Below are 18,501 nucleotides of genomic sequence, written 5' to 3' on the forward strand. Positions count from 1 at the left end.
TCTGTCTATTTCTTGGAAATTTCGTATGTCCTTCCTCAATAATAAAGAATATAAAAGAAAAAAAAAACTTCCTATTGGAATATATTATATTTATTTTGTATTTGACAAAGGAGAATATTATGTTACGTTATTTGATAATGTTAATTTTTTTATCCTTACGAAGGTTTGGTGTTTAAACCCGACCATCATTAAAAAGAAAAAATAATGTTAATTTTTTGACCCGGTGTTAATTTTGTTTGAAGTATTTTTTTGACAGTGTTAATTTTGTTTTTTTTTTTTGGTAAGGAGTGTTAATTTTGTTTGAAGTAATACTTCTTTTTTTTTTGAGCAAATATATACTTTTATACTCTTGAGATAATGTTAATTCTAGAATCTGAGTCATTTCTATATACATTTTCAACGACACCTCTCCCTTACTTCTTCATTTTCAGTTTACGGCCTAAATACTCTCAAATCTCCTCAAATCCGAATTCCACCAAATTGTGGTATTTTTTTTTTTGCATTTAAGCTTGCTAGATAGAGTCAATGAGATTACAAAAGTTTCTAACCACCATACAAGGTTAAAACAGATATTTCTATTTTGTGTTTTGAACACCGGTTCGGATTATATAATCAGAAATGTGTCAAAATCATCAAATTATAATTTTTAATAGTCTCTATACATTTTGATTTATATAATCCAAACCAGCATTGACAATGCATTCAGATTATATATATAATTCGAAACAATCTTAAATTGGAATTGTTGTGTTTCATTTCATTGTAGTCATTTCATTGGAATTGTTGTCTAAGATGGTGTTGTGACTATATATATCCTTGCATTTTTCTCTACTTTCGATGCAAATCCCCTCTTCATTCCTTCTTCTATTTTCTTTCTCTTACTTGTCCTTTGAAAGTGGATAATGATATCATGGTCACTGCTGACCACTTATACCATCCCAAAATTGTTGTGCAGTTTTTGTGGACATGGTACGATCGTCAAAAAAGATCTTCATATTAATTGCAATTTTTTTTATTTTTTTTCAGTTTTACTCCCATTCAGATATTATATAATCCAAGCCGAGGCAAAATGGAAGTTTCAAAGGGTGCGTGAAAAGTACCAAGGATGGAAAAAAAAAATACTGCTCTCCCGCTGCACTTTTCGCTCGCACCCAGCCAAACTGACCAAAATACCCCTACGTTAGTTAACTAACGCAAGTGTAAAACAATGCGTTAGTTAACTAACGTTGCGTCACTTTAGATGCGCATGTGAAAAACACTGCGTGAGTTAACTCACGCAGAGCGTTAACACATGCGTGAGTTAACTCACGCTTATTGATATGCATTCAATGCAAAGAGTGTCATTAATGACCCGTAATCTTTACACGCTCATAATTGAATCGAATTATGCAAGTTTAACAAGATTATCGGATAGTACGACATAATTGATCAAAATTACACAAAAATATTGCTTTTCTCACAATCACATAATTACACATAACGATCCAAAAGGTCCAAATTACACAAATTCGCCGTTAATGATCGGCAATCACTTAAACACAATTATTGACACGTAAACGATCCAAATTACACAAATTTGTCCATAAATTTCTAAAATTACATAATCTCACATAAACGGTCAAAATTACCCAAATTCATCGTTAAATTACATAAACACATATTCATTAAAAATCAACAATACGGATATAAATTCGGAAAACATTACACTATTACACTTAAATAAAAATTACACTACAACAGATCGGACAAAAAGATACAAAGTGTTATTCTCAACTATTAACCTAAACATGTAATCAACGTCGCTATCGTCTTTGAAAAATTGTGGATAATACACGGTCTTCCTGAAGTCTTCTTCCTTATCCTCCCCCAAGTCCATGCCTGACACATTTAATATGACATCACGTGTTCTATCATTTGAACCAATTTGGATAAAGAAGTCGTCAAGTTTTTCCTTCAACTCGTCCAACTTATCGGTGGGGTTTACAGTGAACCAATCTCTCCTTTTCACATCTACATAACGAACTTGAAGTTTAACTGGATCTTGGACATCTTCAGACATGTTTTACTTCACAAAATATAATGAAAAAAAAAAAAGATAACATAAATAGTTGAATAATTAGAGACTAAGTAATACGAGCAATAATTGGTGTGACATAACCGGCCACCAAAAAAATATTTCATTTCATATATTTATATAATATATAATATTAGTTACATATTGTCCACAAATATTCAAATTACATATCCAGTCACCCAAAAATACGTCGGGGTGTAATACCACCAAAAACTAGGACGAACACTGACCTGCCAAAAAGTGTCATAACCTATAACCTATCTAAGAAGTCTAGTGACATTCCTAAACTTTCCTCTTCTTCCATGACTCTTGGATTATTTTCTCGAACAAATATTTTCTCAAAAAAGAAACGACTCTTTTATTGATGTTTGGCTTATGAAGGAATATGGAAATAAAGACTCTTGGATTAAATTGATTCGTCTTCCTTCCTTTGCTGATTACCGCTACACTCTTAATACGAAGATAATATATATTTCCAATGATGACAACCACATGTTGTCTATGATCAGAGAGGATCGTAGATTGAATTGGGTTGTTTACGATTCCAAAAATGATACTGTAAAGAGTTTGAAGATTCAAGACTTGAATTGGGTAGAATCAAAAGTCTACGTGGGAAGTTTGATATCACCTTGACTATAATATTATTAGGATGTAGATGTTGTCCTTTATCACTTGAGTATGAGATTCAATCTAACTTTTTTTTTTTTATGTTATTTTATTTGAATTGATGTTTGTTTGGAGTGTTGGTCACTTCATGAACTATTGTTAATTAATGATGAATTTTGTTTATGTTGTTTTATTTGAATTTATGTTTGTTTTGATTACCTAATGGACAATTGTTAATTAACGGTAAATGAATTTGCAGCTGGATAACTTGTTTTATTATTTTCATTTGTTTGCTGGTTAGAGTTGTTGGTTCTGAATCATGCATTGTTGGTGCGTAGATTGATTTTCTGATTGAAATTAAGATACATCTGCTGCTAACCGTGCTTTGTTGATTATTCAATCACTCATTAGAACACAAATCCTCTAGCAGTGCAGAGGTAGGAATGCATTGATTAGTTCCTCCTCGGCTCCTTCTTTCTTGTTCTGTTTTGTAAGATGAAACTATATATTGTTGTAAAGCATGCTAATTATTATTGTTGTTGTAAGATGAAAAGCCTTTGGTTTTGTGGTCGCGTAACAATGGCGAAATACATTTTACGCTCCGTCCTAACTTATATGACGATGCAGTTGATTATTTTTCCGATGGACATTTGTAAGAAACTAGATCAGGTGATTCACGAGTTTATCTGGGTTGATAAGACAACCCCAATAAATCAAGATAAGATAGGTTTTAGAGAGATCCATATGATTAATAAAGCCCTTGTGATGATGATAACTTGGAATCTCCTAAAACAGAGACTCTTTGGGTGAAACTACCAAATCATATTTTTCAGATGTTTGGAAAGGTTTGGTATGATAAGTTGCAAGGCATAATGTAGATTGTAGGGTATTTGGTGATGGTGATAACATGTGTTTCTTGCATTAAAATGATAGGCTACACCAATTACAACTTTTCATGTGACCTAGATTCCAAAGTAAGTCTCTACAATGTAAATGGAAGCTCGACTTCAAGTATGTTCTGTAACTACGTACCATCTATAGCATTTGTGATCCCTTCAACATCCAAAGGAAGTGCTTATGGGGAAAATACGTTTCTTCAATTATGTGTACCACCTAATCTCCTAAAAGGCTAAAACAGACTCTTTGGGTGAAACTACCAAATCATATTGTTCAGATGTTTGGAAAGGTTTGACATGATATTTTACAAGGCATAATGTAGGGTATTTGGTGACGGTGATAACATGTGTTTCTTGCATTAAAATGATAGGCTACACCAATTACAACTTTTCATATGACCTAGATTCCAAAGTAAGTCTCTACAATGTAAATGGAAGCTCGACTTCAAGTATGTTCTGTAACTTCGTACCATCTATAGCATTTGTGATTCCTTCAACATCCAAAGGAAGTGATCAACCTCTTTCGCTGTTATTGTCTTTTCCTTCAAATCTTCTCATGCCCTCCTTATAGGGGAAGATCCTTGCAATCAAGAGAAGAAATGATAGAAAACTTGGAATTAACGACTACTTAAGGAATAAGTTGTTTCTTATTGATCCTCATTCACAGCAATTTGAAGACAAATTAAACATGGAGGAATGTAATATAAGGTTATGGGCTATATGGTCGTTATGGATTACTTATAGAGATTTTTTTTTTCCATCCTCCGGAATTTTCACGCATTGAAACTTCCATTTTGCCTCAACTTGGATTACATAGTATCCGAATGGGAGCAAAACTGGAAAAAAAAAAAAAAAGAAGTAAAAAAATAGCAATTGATATGAAGATCTCTGTTGACCATCGTACAATCTCCACAAAAACTGCACAACAATTTTGGAGATGGTATGAGTGTGGTATCATTACACACTTCCAAAGGACAAGTAAGAGAAAGAAAAGAGATTAAGGAATGAAGAGGGGAGTTGCATTGAAAATAGAGAAGAATGCAAGGATATATATAGTCACAACACCATCTTAGACCATGACTACAATGAAATGTATTATGAATAGAGAAAAGGAATTTTCATTGTATTGAATTAATGAATGTGAAGTACAATATGGTTTATATAGGCTATGCTAGTGTACTATAAAATATTCTTGTAATATACAATTGTACTACTCAGCAGTAACTTGTACTGCAAGCTATTATACTAAGGCTAACTATTAGTATCTATATGCTCATTACAAAATATCCTCCCACAAGTTGGCGGGTGGTAGATATCTATCATCCCCAACTTGGATAACAAATTGTTGAATAATTGAGGAAGTAATGCTTTGGTAAAGAAATTTGCAATTTGATCTTTTGATGAAACTGGCAGTAATTTGAGAATATTAGCCGGAAGTTTTTCTCTCACTATATGATAATCAATCTCCAAATGCTTGGTACGCTCATGAAACACTGTGATACAGAGTAAGACTTTAATATGGCATAGACTTTGCAGCCACCACCCTATATGCTAGCTTTCCAATTCCACCACCCTACTATTGACAATAAGGCCAATAAGCCACCATGTTTGACATTTACTAGATTGTGTTTCCATTGATGTATTAATTATCAGCACTATTTCAGCTACCATATGGCCTCTAGGATTGCTATAAATAAGGCCACTTCCTTCATGTATTACCACAATTTGAAATATATAAAACTTGAGTTTCTCATTTGAGAGTTAGAGAGTGGATTCTCTCTTGGTTTCTGAGCCATATTGGCATCAGAGCAAGGTTCCAAATCCGGAGTTGAGTTTGAGTGAAAGAATCAACGGAAAGTTTGAGTTTTCTAAGGGTGTTCTTGAAGAAAAAGAGCTGCCACCTTCGAAACTCTACTTTGCGGTCATTTTTTCGCAAAACTAACGCCGCCATTGCATTCAGAAGGCCGAAAAACCTTGGACTGGAGGTTTTTGTCACAAACGGAGCCTCCACGAGCCGCGAAACGACTCGTCGGAGTTCTCGCCGGACCACCACCTGCCGCCACTAACCACCGCCGGTAGTCTAGAGGTTGAAGACGACCAGTCAGCAGCCACATCAGCTGCCACGTGTCACTCCAACCAACAACTTACTGCCACGTGTCAACCTGACACATCACCCTGACATGTCCAGTCATCGACAAGTCAGCCTCCACATCCCTGCCACGTGTCACCTAGTGCCACGTCATCACCCAGTCACCCAAAATTTTCAGAAATTACAAGTTTGCCCCAAAACTTTCTGAAATTAGAAAATTGCCCCTCAACTTTAAAAAATTGCAGAATTACCCATGTACTTTTTGAAATTGCAAATTTGCCCCTATTCTTACTGGAATTACAATTTTACCCTTGTTTAAAAATTGTGAATTTTCAAGAAATCCTTCCTTTTTAGTGCTATTATAATAGACAATTCCTATTATGCTCTGTGGTTGCAGTTTAATCTGATCTTCCACATTAGAAAAGAATTATTCTATTTTATAGTACTTATACTCATTTCACCCTTTAAAATAAAAAAAAATAAAAATAAATATGCCTCCAAGAAAAAACGACCAAACACTTAGGGATATTCAAATGGAAGAAATGAGAAGACAAATCCAACAGTTACAAGAAATTGTAAATGCACAACAAGCACAATTGGAAGCCCAACACATGCAATCAGACGTTGATGAATCAAGTAGCGAATCATCATCATTAAGAAGTCGTCGTCCACAAAGACAATCATTCAGAGACAACGACATCAAGGTAGATATTCCTGATTTTGAAGGAAAACTACATCCAGATGAGTTCGTTGATTGGCTCCAAACTGTTGAACGAGTCTTCGAGTATAAAGAGATACTTGAAGAAAAGAAAGTCAAGATCATTGCTGTCAAATTAAAGAAGCATGCTTCCATTTGGTGGGAAAATCTAAAAATGAAGCGAGCCCGTGAAGGAAAAAGCAAGATCAAGACTTGGGAGAAAATGCGTCGAGAACTAAGCAAAAAGTTCTTGCCTTCTCACTACTACCAAGATAGTTTTATTCAACTACAGAACCTTCGTCAGAAAAACTTTTCTGTAGAAGAATACACTAGAGAATTTGAGAAGTTAATGATGAAGTGCGACATTCATGAAAGGGAGGAGCAGACAATAGCTTGTTACCTTGGTAGATTAAACACTGACGTTGCTCATCCAGTTCAGCTCCAACAATACTGGTCATTAGACGATGTTGTTCGTTTGGCCATGCGAGTGGAGAAACATTTACCCAAGAAGCATTCTTATAGGAATTTTTCCTCCACTGAGAATTCTTCTTATCCCCGCAAAACAGACAACGATCAGCCCAGTACTTCTACAAAACCTTCTCCTAAACCCACTACAGAAAATAAACCCAAAGCTACCAAGTGTTTCAAATGTCAAGGTTTTGGACATATAGCTTCAAATTGTCCAACATGAAGAACCATCACCATCATCAAAGGAGAAGCTTATGAAAATGTTGATGAGGAAACAAACCGAGATGAACCAGAAAAAGAAGAAGTGTTAGAGCCAATTTATGATGAAGAGCTCATTGTTGCTGATCATGGCGAGTCTCTAGTGATCAGACGAAGCCTACACACGATGTCAGCTCAAGAAGAGTATTGGTTGAGGAAAAACATTTTCCATACTCGTTGCACCACTGCTGGAAAAGTTTGTGATGTTATAATAGATAGTGGTAGTTGTGAAAATGTGGTGTCGAACTACATGGTAGAGAAGTTAGAGATGCCAACACAATGTCATCCTCATCCTTACAAACTACAATGGCTCAACAAAGGTAGTGAAGTGAAGGTTACGAAGCGTTGCCTTGTGAGTTTTTCCATTGGTCAGAAGTATCAAGATCAAGTTTGGTGTGATATCGTCCCAATGGATGCATGTCATCTTCTCCTTGGAAGACCCTGTCAATACGATCGTCGTGCCCATCATGATTGTTATACCAACACCTACTCCTTTGTCAAAGATGGAGTAAAAATCAAGTTAACTCCATTACCACCGAGTGGACTTGATAAAAACAAAAATGAGTCCAAGCCATTAGTGTCTTTAATCACTAAGACTCGGTTCAAAGAAGCTGTGGACGAAGTCCAAACCATGAGCTTTATTCTAATGTTCGAAGAAAATGCAGAAACTGTCCTTCCAGTAGAAATTGAACAAATGCTCAGTGAATTCCCAGATGTAGTACCAGAAGACGTTCCACAAGGATTGCCGCCGATGCGAGACATTCAACATGCTATTGACTTTATTCCTGGAGCTGTCATTCCTAATAGACCAGCTTATAGAATGAGTCCACAAGAGCATGCTGAAGTCACACGTCAAGTTGAAGAATTGCTGAAAAAAGGACTAATACAGGAAAGTGTTAGCCCTTGTGCTGTTCCTGCAATTTTAGTACCCAAAAAGGATGGAAGCTAGAGAATGTGTGTTGATAGTCGAGCTGTCAACAAGATTACCATCAAGTATCGATTTTCGATACCTAGACTTGATGATTTATTAAATCAGTTGCATGGTGCCACCATCTTTTCAAAGATTGATCTTCGAAGTGGATACCATCAAATCAGGCTTAAGCCATGAGATGAATGGAAGACTGCATTCAAAACAAGAGATGGCTTATATGAATGGACAGTGATGCCCTATGGGTTATCTAATGCTCCAAGTACCTTCATGCGTCTAATGAATCAAGTACTTCGAACATTCATTGCCAAATTTGGAGTTGTATACTTTGACGATATCTTGATCTACAACAAACACAAAGAAGAACACTTAGAGCAGCTTCGACAAGTGCTACAAACTCTTCGCGAACAAAAACTCTATGCAAATTTGAAGAAATGTTCTTTCCTAACCAATGAGGTTACTTTTCTGGGTTACATAATCACTGCTGAAGGTATTCGAGTTGACCCCAACAAGGTTGAGGCGATCAATAGTTGGCCTATTCCAAAGTCAATTCATGATGTGAGAAGTTTCCATGGATTAGCTTCATTTTATAGAAGGTTCATCAAGAACTTTAGCTCTGTTGCTGCCCCGCTTACAGATTGCATAAAGGGAGATAAGTTCCAATGGACCGAGCAAGCACAAAAGAGTTTTGACCACCTAAAATAACTTTTGACTGAAACACCAGTGCTAGCCCTTCCCAACTTTGACCAGGTGTTCGAAGTAAGTTGTGACGCTTCCAATTCAGGAATTGGTGCGGTTCTATGTCAAGAAGGTCATCCTATAGCCTTCTTTAGTGAAAAGCTCAATAATGGTAAACTTAGATACTCAACATATGATAAAGAATTTTATGCCATTGTCCGAGTCTTGCAACATTGGAGTCATTACTTGTTGAATAAAGAATTTATTCTTTATTCTGATCATGAAGCCCTCAAGCATTTGAATTCTCAACAAAAGATCAATCGCAGGCATGCCGCTTGGAGTGAGTTTTTACAAGCTTATCCGTTCTTACTAAAACATAAGGCAGGAGTTCAAAATGTTGTTGCAGATGCTCTTAGCAGGCGTCATACCCTACTTGCCACTATGCAAATGAAAGTCATTGGATTTGAGACAGTCAAAGAGTTATACAAAGATGATCCAGATTTTCAAAAGTTTTGGAATGCCACTGATTCACAATCCTCTCAGGACTACTACATACATGAGGGATTTTTGTTCAAAGGAAAAACCTTATGTATTCCTCAGTGCTCTCTACGTGAAGCCATATTTGGGAAGCCCATGATGGAGGATTAACAGGTCATTTTGGACGAGATAAAACTATTGCTTTAGTGAAAGAAAATTTCTATTGGCCAAGACTTGAAAGAGATGTCTACAAACATATTCAAAGATGTCGAGTCTGCCATTTGGCCAAGGCCAAAAGCCAAAACACTGGTTTTTACATGCCACTCCCTGTTCCAGAAGCACCTTGGGAAGATGTTAGCATGGACTTTGTCCTTGGATTGCCTCAGACACAACGCCAGAAAGATTCTGTGATGGTAGTTGTTGACAGATTTTCAAAGATGGCTCATTTCATCCCATGCCAGAAGACTAATGATGCCGTTCAAGTTGCTGACTTATACTTCAAGGAAATTGTTCGTCTTCATGGAATTCCAAAAACCATCACTTCTGATAGGGATGTTAAATTCTTAAGTCATTTTTGGAGAACCTTATGGAAGAAGATGGGTACTAAACTTCAGTTTAGTAGTGCTAGTCACCCCCAAACAGATGGACAAACTGAAGCTGTTAACAGGATTTTGGGAAACCTACTTCGGAGCTTTGTCGGTAAAAATTTAAAACAGTGGGATCTCATATTGGCACAAGTTGAATTTGCATACAATAATTCAACTAATCAAGCAACCGGAAAATGTCCTTTTGAAGTAGCATACGGAACTCCACTACACAGTCCGTTAGATTTGACTCCATCATCAGATAAACATCAGTTTAGTGCAGATGCAGAAAGCAGAGCAAAAGAGATCAAGAAACTACATGAACAGGTTCGACAACGGATAATCAAGCAAAATTCAAGATACAAAACTAATCGTGACAAGCACAGAAAGCAACAAATCTTTAAAGTTGGAGATTTGGTATGGATACATTTGCGCAAAGAACGATTTCCCAAACAACCAAATGCCAAGTTGTCACCAAGAGCTGATGGTCCCTTCAAAATAGTTCAAAAAATCAACGACAATGCTTACAAGGTAGAATTTCCAGGAACCTATGGTGTCTCAGCAACCTTCAATGTTGCCGATCTTTCACCATATCTGGATGACGAACCAGATATGAACTCGAGGGCGAGTTCTGTTCAACCCAGGGAGGATGATACAGAGTAAGACTTTAATATCGCATAGACTTTGCAGCCACCACCCTATATGCTAGCTTTCCAATTCCACCACCCTACTATTGACAATAAGGCCAACAAGCCACCATGTTTGACATTTACTAGATTGTGTTTCCATTGATGTATTAATTATCAGCACTATTTCAGCTACCATATGGCCTCTAGGATTGCTATAAATAAGGCCACTTCCTTCATGTATTACCACAATTTGAAATATATAAAACTTGAGTTTCTCATTTGAGAGTTAGAGAGTGGATTCTCTCTTGGTTTCTGAGCCACACTGGAGTAGCAGCTATATGGAGGGCACTCTGATTATCATAGTAAATGACTGGAACTTTGGAGCAAGTGAGTTGTAAATCCTTAAGCACATAAAGAATCCATTGCAGTTCACAAGAGGCAGCTGCTAAGGCTCTATACTCTGCTTCTGAATATGACTTGTTGATTGCTAGTTTCTTCTTAGTTCTCCATGATATGAGAGACTTGCCTAAGAAGAAACATTGTCCAGATATAGATCTTCTAGTATCCCTACATCCTGCACAGTCAACATCTGAAAAGTCTTGTAGCTGAGGAGTAGCATTTCTAGGGAAGAAAATGCCACGACCAAGGGAACCTTTCAAATACCTCAACACTTTAATGGCTGCATTATAGTGAGTTTGTGTTGGATTACTGAGAATCTGGCTCAGTTGCTGGGTAATAAACATGATGTCTGGTCAGGTGGTATTAAGATATAAGAGTCTACCAATTAATCTCCTATAAGCTGGAATATCAGGATATGCATCTAAACCATCATTGTGTAACTTGATACTGGGATCTAATGGAGTATTGACTAGATTAGAGTTAAGGAGACATGAGTCTTCAAGTAAATCCAAATAGTATTTTCTCTGGCATAGAGAGATTCCTGATGAGGAATGAACAACTTCAATACCATGGAAGTATTTGAGAACACCCAAATCCTTAATCTTGAAGGCAGTAAGCATAATGTGTTTGATGGATTTAAACTCTTCTAATGAATTACCAGCTAGTATTACATCACCAACATACCCCAAAAGAAGAGTGAATGAAAAAGTAACCTTAACAAAGAGAGTGATCAGAAGTAGCTTGTTTATATCCACTTTGAAGTAGTAATGATGTCAACTTCTCATACCATTTTCTACTAGCCTGTTTCAATCCATAAAGTGATTTGTTCAATTTGCAGACTTGATTAGGATTGGAATAAGGAACACCAGATGGGAAGAACATGTACACATCTTCTTGCAGTTCTCCATGTAAAAAGACATTATTAACAACTAGTTGGTGAAGATGCCAATTGTTCATGGAGGCTAAGGCAATGACTATTCTGCCTGTAGTGAGCTTAGCAACAGGTGAATGTGTCAAAATAGTCTAATACTTCTATTTGATTATATCCTTTGGCAACCAATATGGCTTTATATCTCTCTACGGAGCCATCAGCATGATGCTTAACTTTGTATATCCATCTACAACCTATTGGTTTAGCATTAGGAGGAAGATCAACAATTTTTCATGTACCAGTTTTATTCAACGCATTAATCTCATCTTGCATAAATTTCTTCCAACAATCATGCTTGCTTGCTTCAGTGAAGGTTTTAGGCTCATGGTGAGTTTGTAGGGACAAAGTAAAACAAGAATGAGCATACGATAGATTAGCATATGAAAGATTAGCATATAATGACTTAGAGCACTACTTTGAAGCATTTAAAGAGGCTATGATAATACAAAAGATCATCTAAAAATTCACCCATAAATAAAAACGAAAATTACATATTAAAATGAAGAAAATTAGACTTTTAATGGTTGTTTTATTTAGCACTAATTATCCCACTAAAGCTTCTTGTCGTGTGAATTTCTTATATGTTTCCTTCCACATGCTTAGTGACCTCTTGATCTCATAAATGTTGGCATTGAAGTGTGTTAGTGTAAAGGTTTGCAAGTATCTTTCAAAAATCACAAGATGAAGAGAACACAACATGTATTATGTCGAATCAACTATATAAGTTCTCACATCGAATTCCTTCGTATAAGATGAGTGTGACAAACGAGAATGCACTTCTAAGATGTTGTTTTAAACTTGATCATGCTCTTCTGTCAATTGAAACTTGTCAGTTGGGAAGGCAGTATGATTAAGTTCAAAAGAATATGTTGGAATACATTCGTGTTCGACACTACTCATCTTATATGAAGGAATTCGATGTGAGAACATGTAGAGTAGATTTGGTAGAATACATGTGTTGCGTTCTCTTCATTCTTTTGAGTTTTGAAAGAGACTTGAAATTTTTTACACTAAGTATAAGACACTTTAATATCAATATTTTGAACAAACAACCACAAATTTAATTTAAACCCAACATCATGATTATACAACATCCTTATGGATAATGGTATGTAACACAACACTTTGTTTAAAACTAGATAAATTTGTCGTATTCTATTATTTTGGAATTGACATTGCGTGCTTGTGTATGAATTGAATTGATCTTTCTAAGACATGCTTACCATTAAGAAAATGAATATTTTTAATAAACGTTTTTAAAAGGTATTGAGAATGATTGAATGAATGAATATGGTAAATGGGAATGATTGAAAAAAGCAATTTTCAACAAACTATAGTGTTAAAATGAATCAAATGTCGTTTAAAAATTTAGCAAATGAATGTTTTTAAAAAATATAGTGAATGTTTTTTAAAATATTAACACAAGGTATTGTGAATGAATAAATGAACATAACATATTCTACAAAATGCATGTTTAGGGGCTTAAAAAAAAGCATCTCAGTCAATAATTGAAGAAAGGCAAAGCGGTAGTTAACTACCGTTGGTTTTGTCCCAACGATAATTAACTACCTCCGATGTATTTGCTTCATTTCGATGTGTTCTTAAGAAATTTTGAATGTCAGAGAAAACAACTGTGTTTTAAAAAGGTCATATCAAATTTAAAATAAAGTCTTTGACATGCTAATAATCCAAATTTTTATTTTTAATTTTTCAACTAAGTCTGACCTATTTAAATAGAGTCCGGTTCCACCCGCCTATTTCAACCGACCTATTTCAACCCGTAGCTATGGTGAAGTTGTGTTTGTATCTATCTATCTTGCACTCTTGTTCTTGGCATTGCTCGTGCCTCTTTAATTCAATATAATTTCTTTTTGTCTCTTAAAAAAATACCTTTTAAGAGGAATTTTTTTTCTTTTATAATACTCCATCCGTTTTAAAATGAGTGTCGTTTTAATAAAAAAAAATTATTTTAAAATGACTGTCACTTTCAGTTTCAAATGCAATAATAATTTTTTCTTTTCAATTGTACCCTTCAATTAATACTATGTTACACTACTTCCAAATGATTATTTTCTTTTTAATGAAAAACAAACCAATAGTTGATTAGGATAATTTGGTAAAATTGCTATGACGTTTGACTATTTTATTTTATTCCTTAATCTATGTGCAATTGGCTAAAGCGACACTAATTTTAAAACGGAGGGAGTATTCTTTATTATTGGGAAAGGAAATACGAAATTTCCAAGAAATTATTGGGAAAGGACATGCGAAATTTTCAAGAAATAGACAAGGAATTCAAACATTTTAAATAAGTATAGAAATATTTTCCACTCAAAAAGTATAGAAATATTGTTAAAGGGAAAAAAAAAAAAAAAAAGTATCTAAATCATTCCACCCCCTAGCTATACACGTATATGTATTTTTTATTTTTTTTAGGTAACGCCATATATGTAAATGTTGTACTCCCTCCGTCCCAAATTGTATGACGTTTTAGGTATTTCATACGTATTAAGAAATGTAATTAATTTTGTTTGGGAAAGAGATATTATAAGTTGTTTTACAAAATTGTCCTTAATAAATGATATGAGAAAGATAAATGAATGAATTGGAAGAAGAGAAAGTAATAAATAGTAAAGATATAATAGAAAAGGTAACATTAATAATTCATTGGTATTGTAAAACGACATACAATTTAGGACAATTTTTTTTTTCAAAACAACATACAATTTGAGACGGAAAGAGCATATGACACTATATCTTTCTAAAACTAGATTCATAGTCTTCAATTAATCTCTTGTTGGCGAAATTATCACAAATTAAGGCCATTCCCTCATCAATAAAAACACGATGAACTTGTCTTTGCTACTCAAATATCAAACATTAGCACTTATATTCATTATCATAGCTGTTATCAAAGTTGGTTGCTTCTATTTCAATTTTCCAAACTTCCAAGAAAAGGATAAGGCCAATTTGTTACTAAGTGAAAACTCAAAAATATACTTACATGCCACACAAATAACCCATTCACACTTTGGAACAAAAACAAAACAATAGCTTCCTTCAACACCACTTTTGTTCTCTACATAAGTCCTGAAACTTCACCTGGTGGAGAAGGCATAGCCTTTATCTTAACTTCAGATACAAATCTTCCTGAAAACAGTGATGGACAGTGGCTTGGTATTGTAAATGGTTCCACAGACGGAGATTCTCGGGCCCAAATTCTTGCAGTGGAGTTCGACACACGACAAAGTTCCACTTGGGATGGTCCTGACAACCATGTTGGAATCAACATAAATAGCATCTCTTCATTGACACAAGCATCATTGGAGAACACTAAAATCAATATTTCATCTGGTTTAGATGTAACTGTGAGAATTCAATATTCCAATGATATAATATCTGTTTTTTGGTTCAATGAGTAAAAACTCAAATGATTTTATGGAGACCCTTTTGGTATCTCCACCTCTTAATCTCTCTTCTTATCTTCAACAAGAGGTTTATGTCGGTTTCTCCGCTTCAACAAGCAATTACACGGAGTTAAACTGTGTAAAAAGATGGGAATTCAATGGTGTAGATATTGCAGATAGTAATAAAAATAATCTCTTGTTGATTTGGATTATAATTCCAACTGTGATTATCATAGGTGTGTTGTTACTTTTCTTGGTTTATCGGAAATTCCAAAGAAGAATGGAGGTTCAAGAAGATACATATCCAAGGATTGAGGATCAAATTCAACACTCATCTATGGCTCCAAAGAAATATCGACTAAAGGAATTGATGAATGCAACAGGTGGATTCAGCCATCAGAACAAGCTTGGTGAGGGTGGATTTGGAACCGTTTATAAGGGAATCCTTGGAAAAATCAATAAAGAGATAGCTGTGAAGAGAGTCTCAAAGAATTCGCGTCAAGGAAAGAAAGAATTTATCGCCGAAGTTACAACAATTGGAAGCCTTCACCACAAAAACTTGGTGAAACTCATTGGTTGGTGCTATGAAAGTAAAGAGCTTCTCCTTGTTTATGAGTTCATGCCAAATGGAAGTTTAGACAAATACCTATTTAACCAATCGAGTGAACTCGAATCACATTATTCGAAAGTACTTGATTGGAAAACTAGGAATGGTGTGATTCGTGACGTGGCGCAAGCATTGGATTATCTTCACAATGGTTGTGAAAAAAGGTTACTTCATAGAGACATTAAAACAAGCAACATAATGCTGGATTTTGATTACGTTGCAAAATTGGGTGATTTTGGATTGGCACGAATAGTTCAAATGAGAAAAGAAACTCATCATTCAACAAAGGAAATTGCAGGAACACCGGGCTATATGGCACCGGAAATATTTTTAACCGGAAGAGCGACGGTTGAAACAGATATTTATGCATTTGGTGTACTTGTTTTGGAAGTTGTGTGTGGAAAAAGACCAAGAAATATGTATGCACAAGATGATTATAAATATAGTATTGTGTATTGGGTTTGGGAGCTTTATGAAGAGGGAAAAAAAGTTAGTGCAGTTGATGATAGGATAAGTAGTGAAGAGGCTGAAACTGAAAAGGTTGAAATTGTGCTTATTCTTGGGTTGTCTTGTTGTCATCCAAATCCACATGAAAGACCAACAATGAAAACTGTTTTGATGGTTCTAAATGGAGAAGCTTCTCCTCCAATGGTTCCGATTGAAAGACCGGCTTTTGTTTGGAATGCTATGCCTTCATCTTTCAAACAAAATGAAAATGGTTCTCTTATCAGTGGAACTCTCACTCCATTCACTCAACTTAGTGGCAGATAGAAAATTAGAAATCAATTTGGTTCACCAAAACTAAGAAATCACTTTTGTTTAGAATTAATGGTCTTTCTAATATATATATCAATGCATACATATGTTATGTACTATATAGGTTGATGTATTTTTTCAAACGACTATGTTTTCTTTTGTAAACTTTTGTAGATATATAGAACATTTGCCTCTACATGACCCAAATTAACTATCTCAATGATGGAATAGGAAAATGGCTTGTTCAATTCTTTGAAAAGAACAGGTATTGAATGGAACAAGGAGACACCAATTTTTATGCGGATGCGGTACAATACGGGTAGGCAGATATGCGAATTTTTTTAAATTTAGGATAAGATACAGCAAAAATACATTAACAAATTTTTTATATTATTGTGCCGATTTAATTCTGTTACAAGTGTAATTAAGTTAAGGGATTAAAAGTGTAATTTTGCCAATTTAATTCTCTTACATTATTGTGCCATTTGATTGAATAGTTGTGAGCACTGTTATTTTAAGTTTATTAATTCGATGTTTTTTACTATAACTTACTGAGTTTAAATGTTTCTTGCCATTTTTTAGATATTGAGTAAGTTAAGATAACACATTGTCTCTATGCCTACCTAAAGTGAAAGCATTGGCTAAATTTCTGCTTGATTGTTTATTTGTTGTCTGCGTAAGCTTTGTTTCCAAGTGAACCCAAACACAAATATTAGCATTATGAATTTGAGATTTGATTCAATGTTAATAACATAGGGGTCTTAAATGTTTAATAGCATTGGATAATTTTTTATTACATATATCCTTTTCTCCATTCAACAATAAATAACATGTAATATTTCAAAAAAAAAAAAATGTTGAAAATATAGACTAACTAAACAATAGTGATTACAAACAACTTTAATGCAAATATCCATTTTCTTAATTCCTAACAAAAGAATCTTATATATAAGTGATGTGTCTAGTCTATATTTACTACAAGATACATTAATTACTCAATGAATCTAAAAAATCAAAAGTTTCTTATAATAAAGACCGGAGGGAGTACAATGTACACCCTCCGGTTACAAATATAAGCAAAAATATGTTTTAGATTCATTCAATAAATGATGTATGTTATAAATGATGTATGTAAATGAATTTAAAATATGAATTTTTGCTTATATTTGTGACACCGGAGGGTGTCCATACTTTAACCAAATGCTTAATTAAAATTATATTGGCTTAATTGCACTTTTCCCCCTATCTTTTGCTAATTGTGCAATTTTGCACCGCCTCTTTTTTTTTTGAGCGATTTTGCACCCCATCTTTTGCCAATTGTGTTTTGTTCAAAATCATCCTTAAAAGAGAGGAAAAGGGGCTAAAGATAAGGTGCGAAATCGTTCAAAAAAAAGAAGAGAGGGTGCAAAATCGTACAATTAGAGAAAAGATAGGGGACAAAAGTGCAATTGAACAAAAAGACGGAGTGCAAAATCAGAAAGGGAGGAAAAAGATGGGGTGCAAAATCGCTCAAAAAAAAAAAGAGGGGGTGCATAATCGCACAATTAGCAAAAGATAGGGGAAAAAGGCAATTAAGCCAATTATATTTTCTGAACAATTTGTAACCATAACAAGAAAAACTTAACAGAGCTATCTAATTAATCTCTTGGTCATGTGATTACTCACATTGGAATATGAAGTTAGAGATTAGTTCAATTGTTAAGTTGTTGCTTAAACTCAAATTCTGAAGTCTATTTGAAAAGGTGAAAAGGAAGATACATTTTTAAGAGTTTTTACACTGAGTTATCCATTGATATTCAATTAAAATGTATGTCACCTCACTTCTCCGCTGTTTTGACTAGACCACACAGTAGCTTCTTTTTTCCATTAACCATATCTAACAATGGTTTGTTTCAATCTAATAGAGGGAGGATCCATGCCTTTCAACGAATCATAAACGTGTGTTAAAAATTATGCATTCAGAGAGGGTATTGGGCAAACAACTTACAAAAAGTCAAAGTCTTCACTGAGCTCTCTA

At 34.7% G+C, this 18,501-nt stretch overlaps 2 protein-coding genes across 2 annotated transcripts; both read left to right on the forward strand.

Annotated features, from left to right (window-relative positions):
* The first annotated feature begins 6,156 nt into the window (after positions 1-6,156).
* Positions 6,157-8,037, forward strand: LOC112418430 (uncharacterized). Its single transcript, XM_039830599.1, has 2 exons — positions 6,157-7,001; positions 7,056-8,037. The coding sequence occupies exons 1-2, from the start codon at positions 6,157-6,159 to the stop codon at positions 8,035-8,037; spliced, it is 1,827 nt and encodes a 608-aa protein (XP_039686533.1).
* Positions 8,038-14,719: 6,682 nt separating this feature from the next.
* Positions 14,720-16,609, forward strand: LOC25479623 (probable L-type lectin-domain containing receptor kinase S.5; the record flags this gene model as incomplete). Its single annotated transcript, XM_013587948.3, is given in 2 exon segments — positions 14,720-15,111; positions 15,113-16,609. Coding segments are annotated over 2 exon segments (1,779 nt in total), but the record flags the coding sequence as incomplete, so codon positions are not given.
* Between the last annotated feature and the right edge of the window lie 1,892 nt (positions 16,610-18,501).

The sequence above is a fragment of the Medicago truncatula genome, chromosome 1 (genome assembly GCF_003473485.1).
Source record: "Medicago truncatula cultivar Jemalong A17 chromosome 1, MtrunA17r5.0-ANR, whole genome shotgun sequence".
Classification (NCBI taxonomy): Eukaryota; Viridiplantae; Streptophyta; class Magnoliopsida; order Fabales; family Fabaceae; genus Medicago; species Medicago truncatula.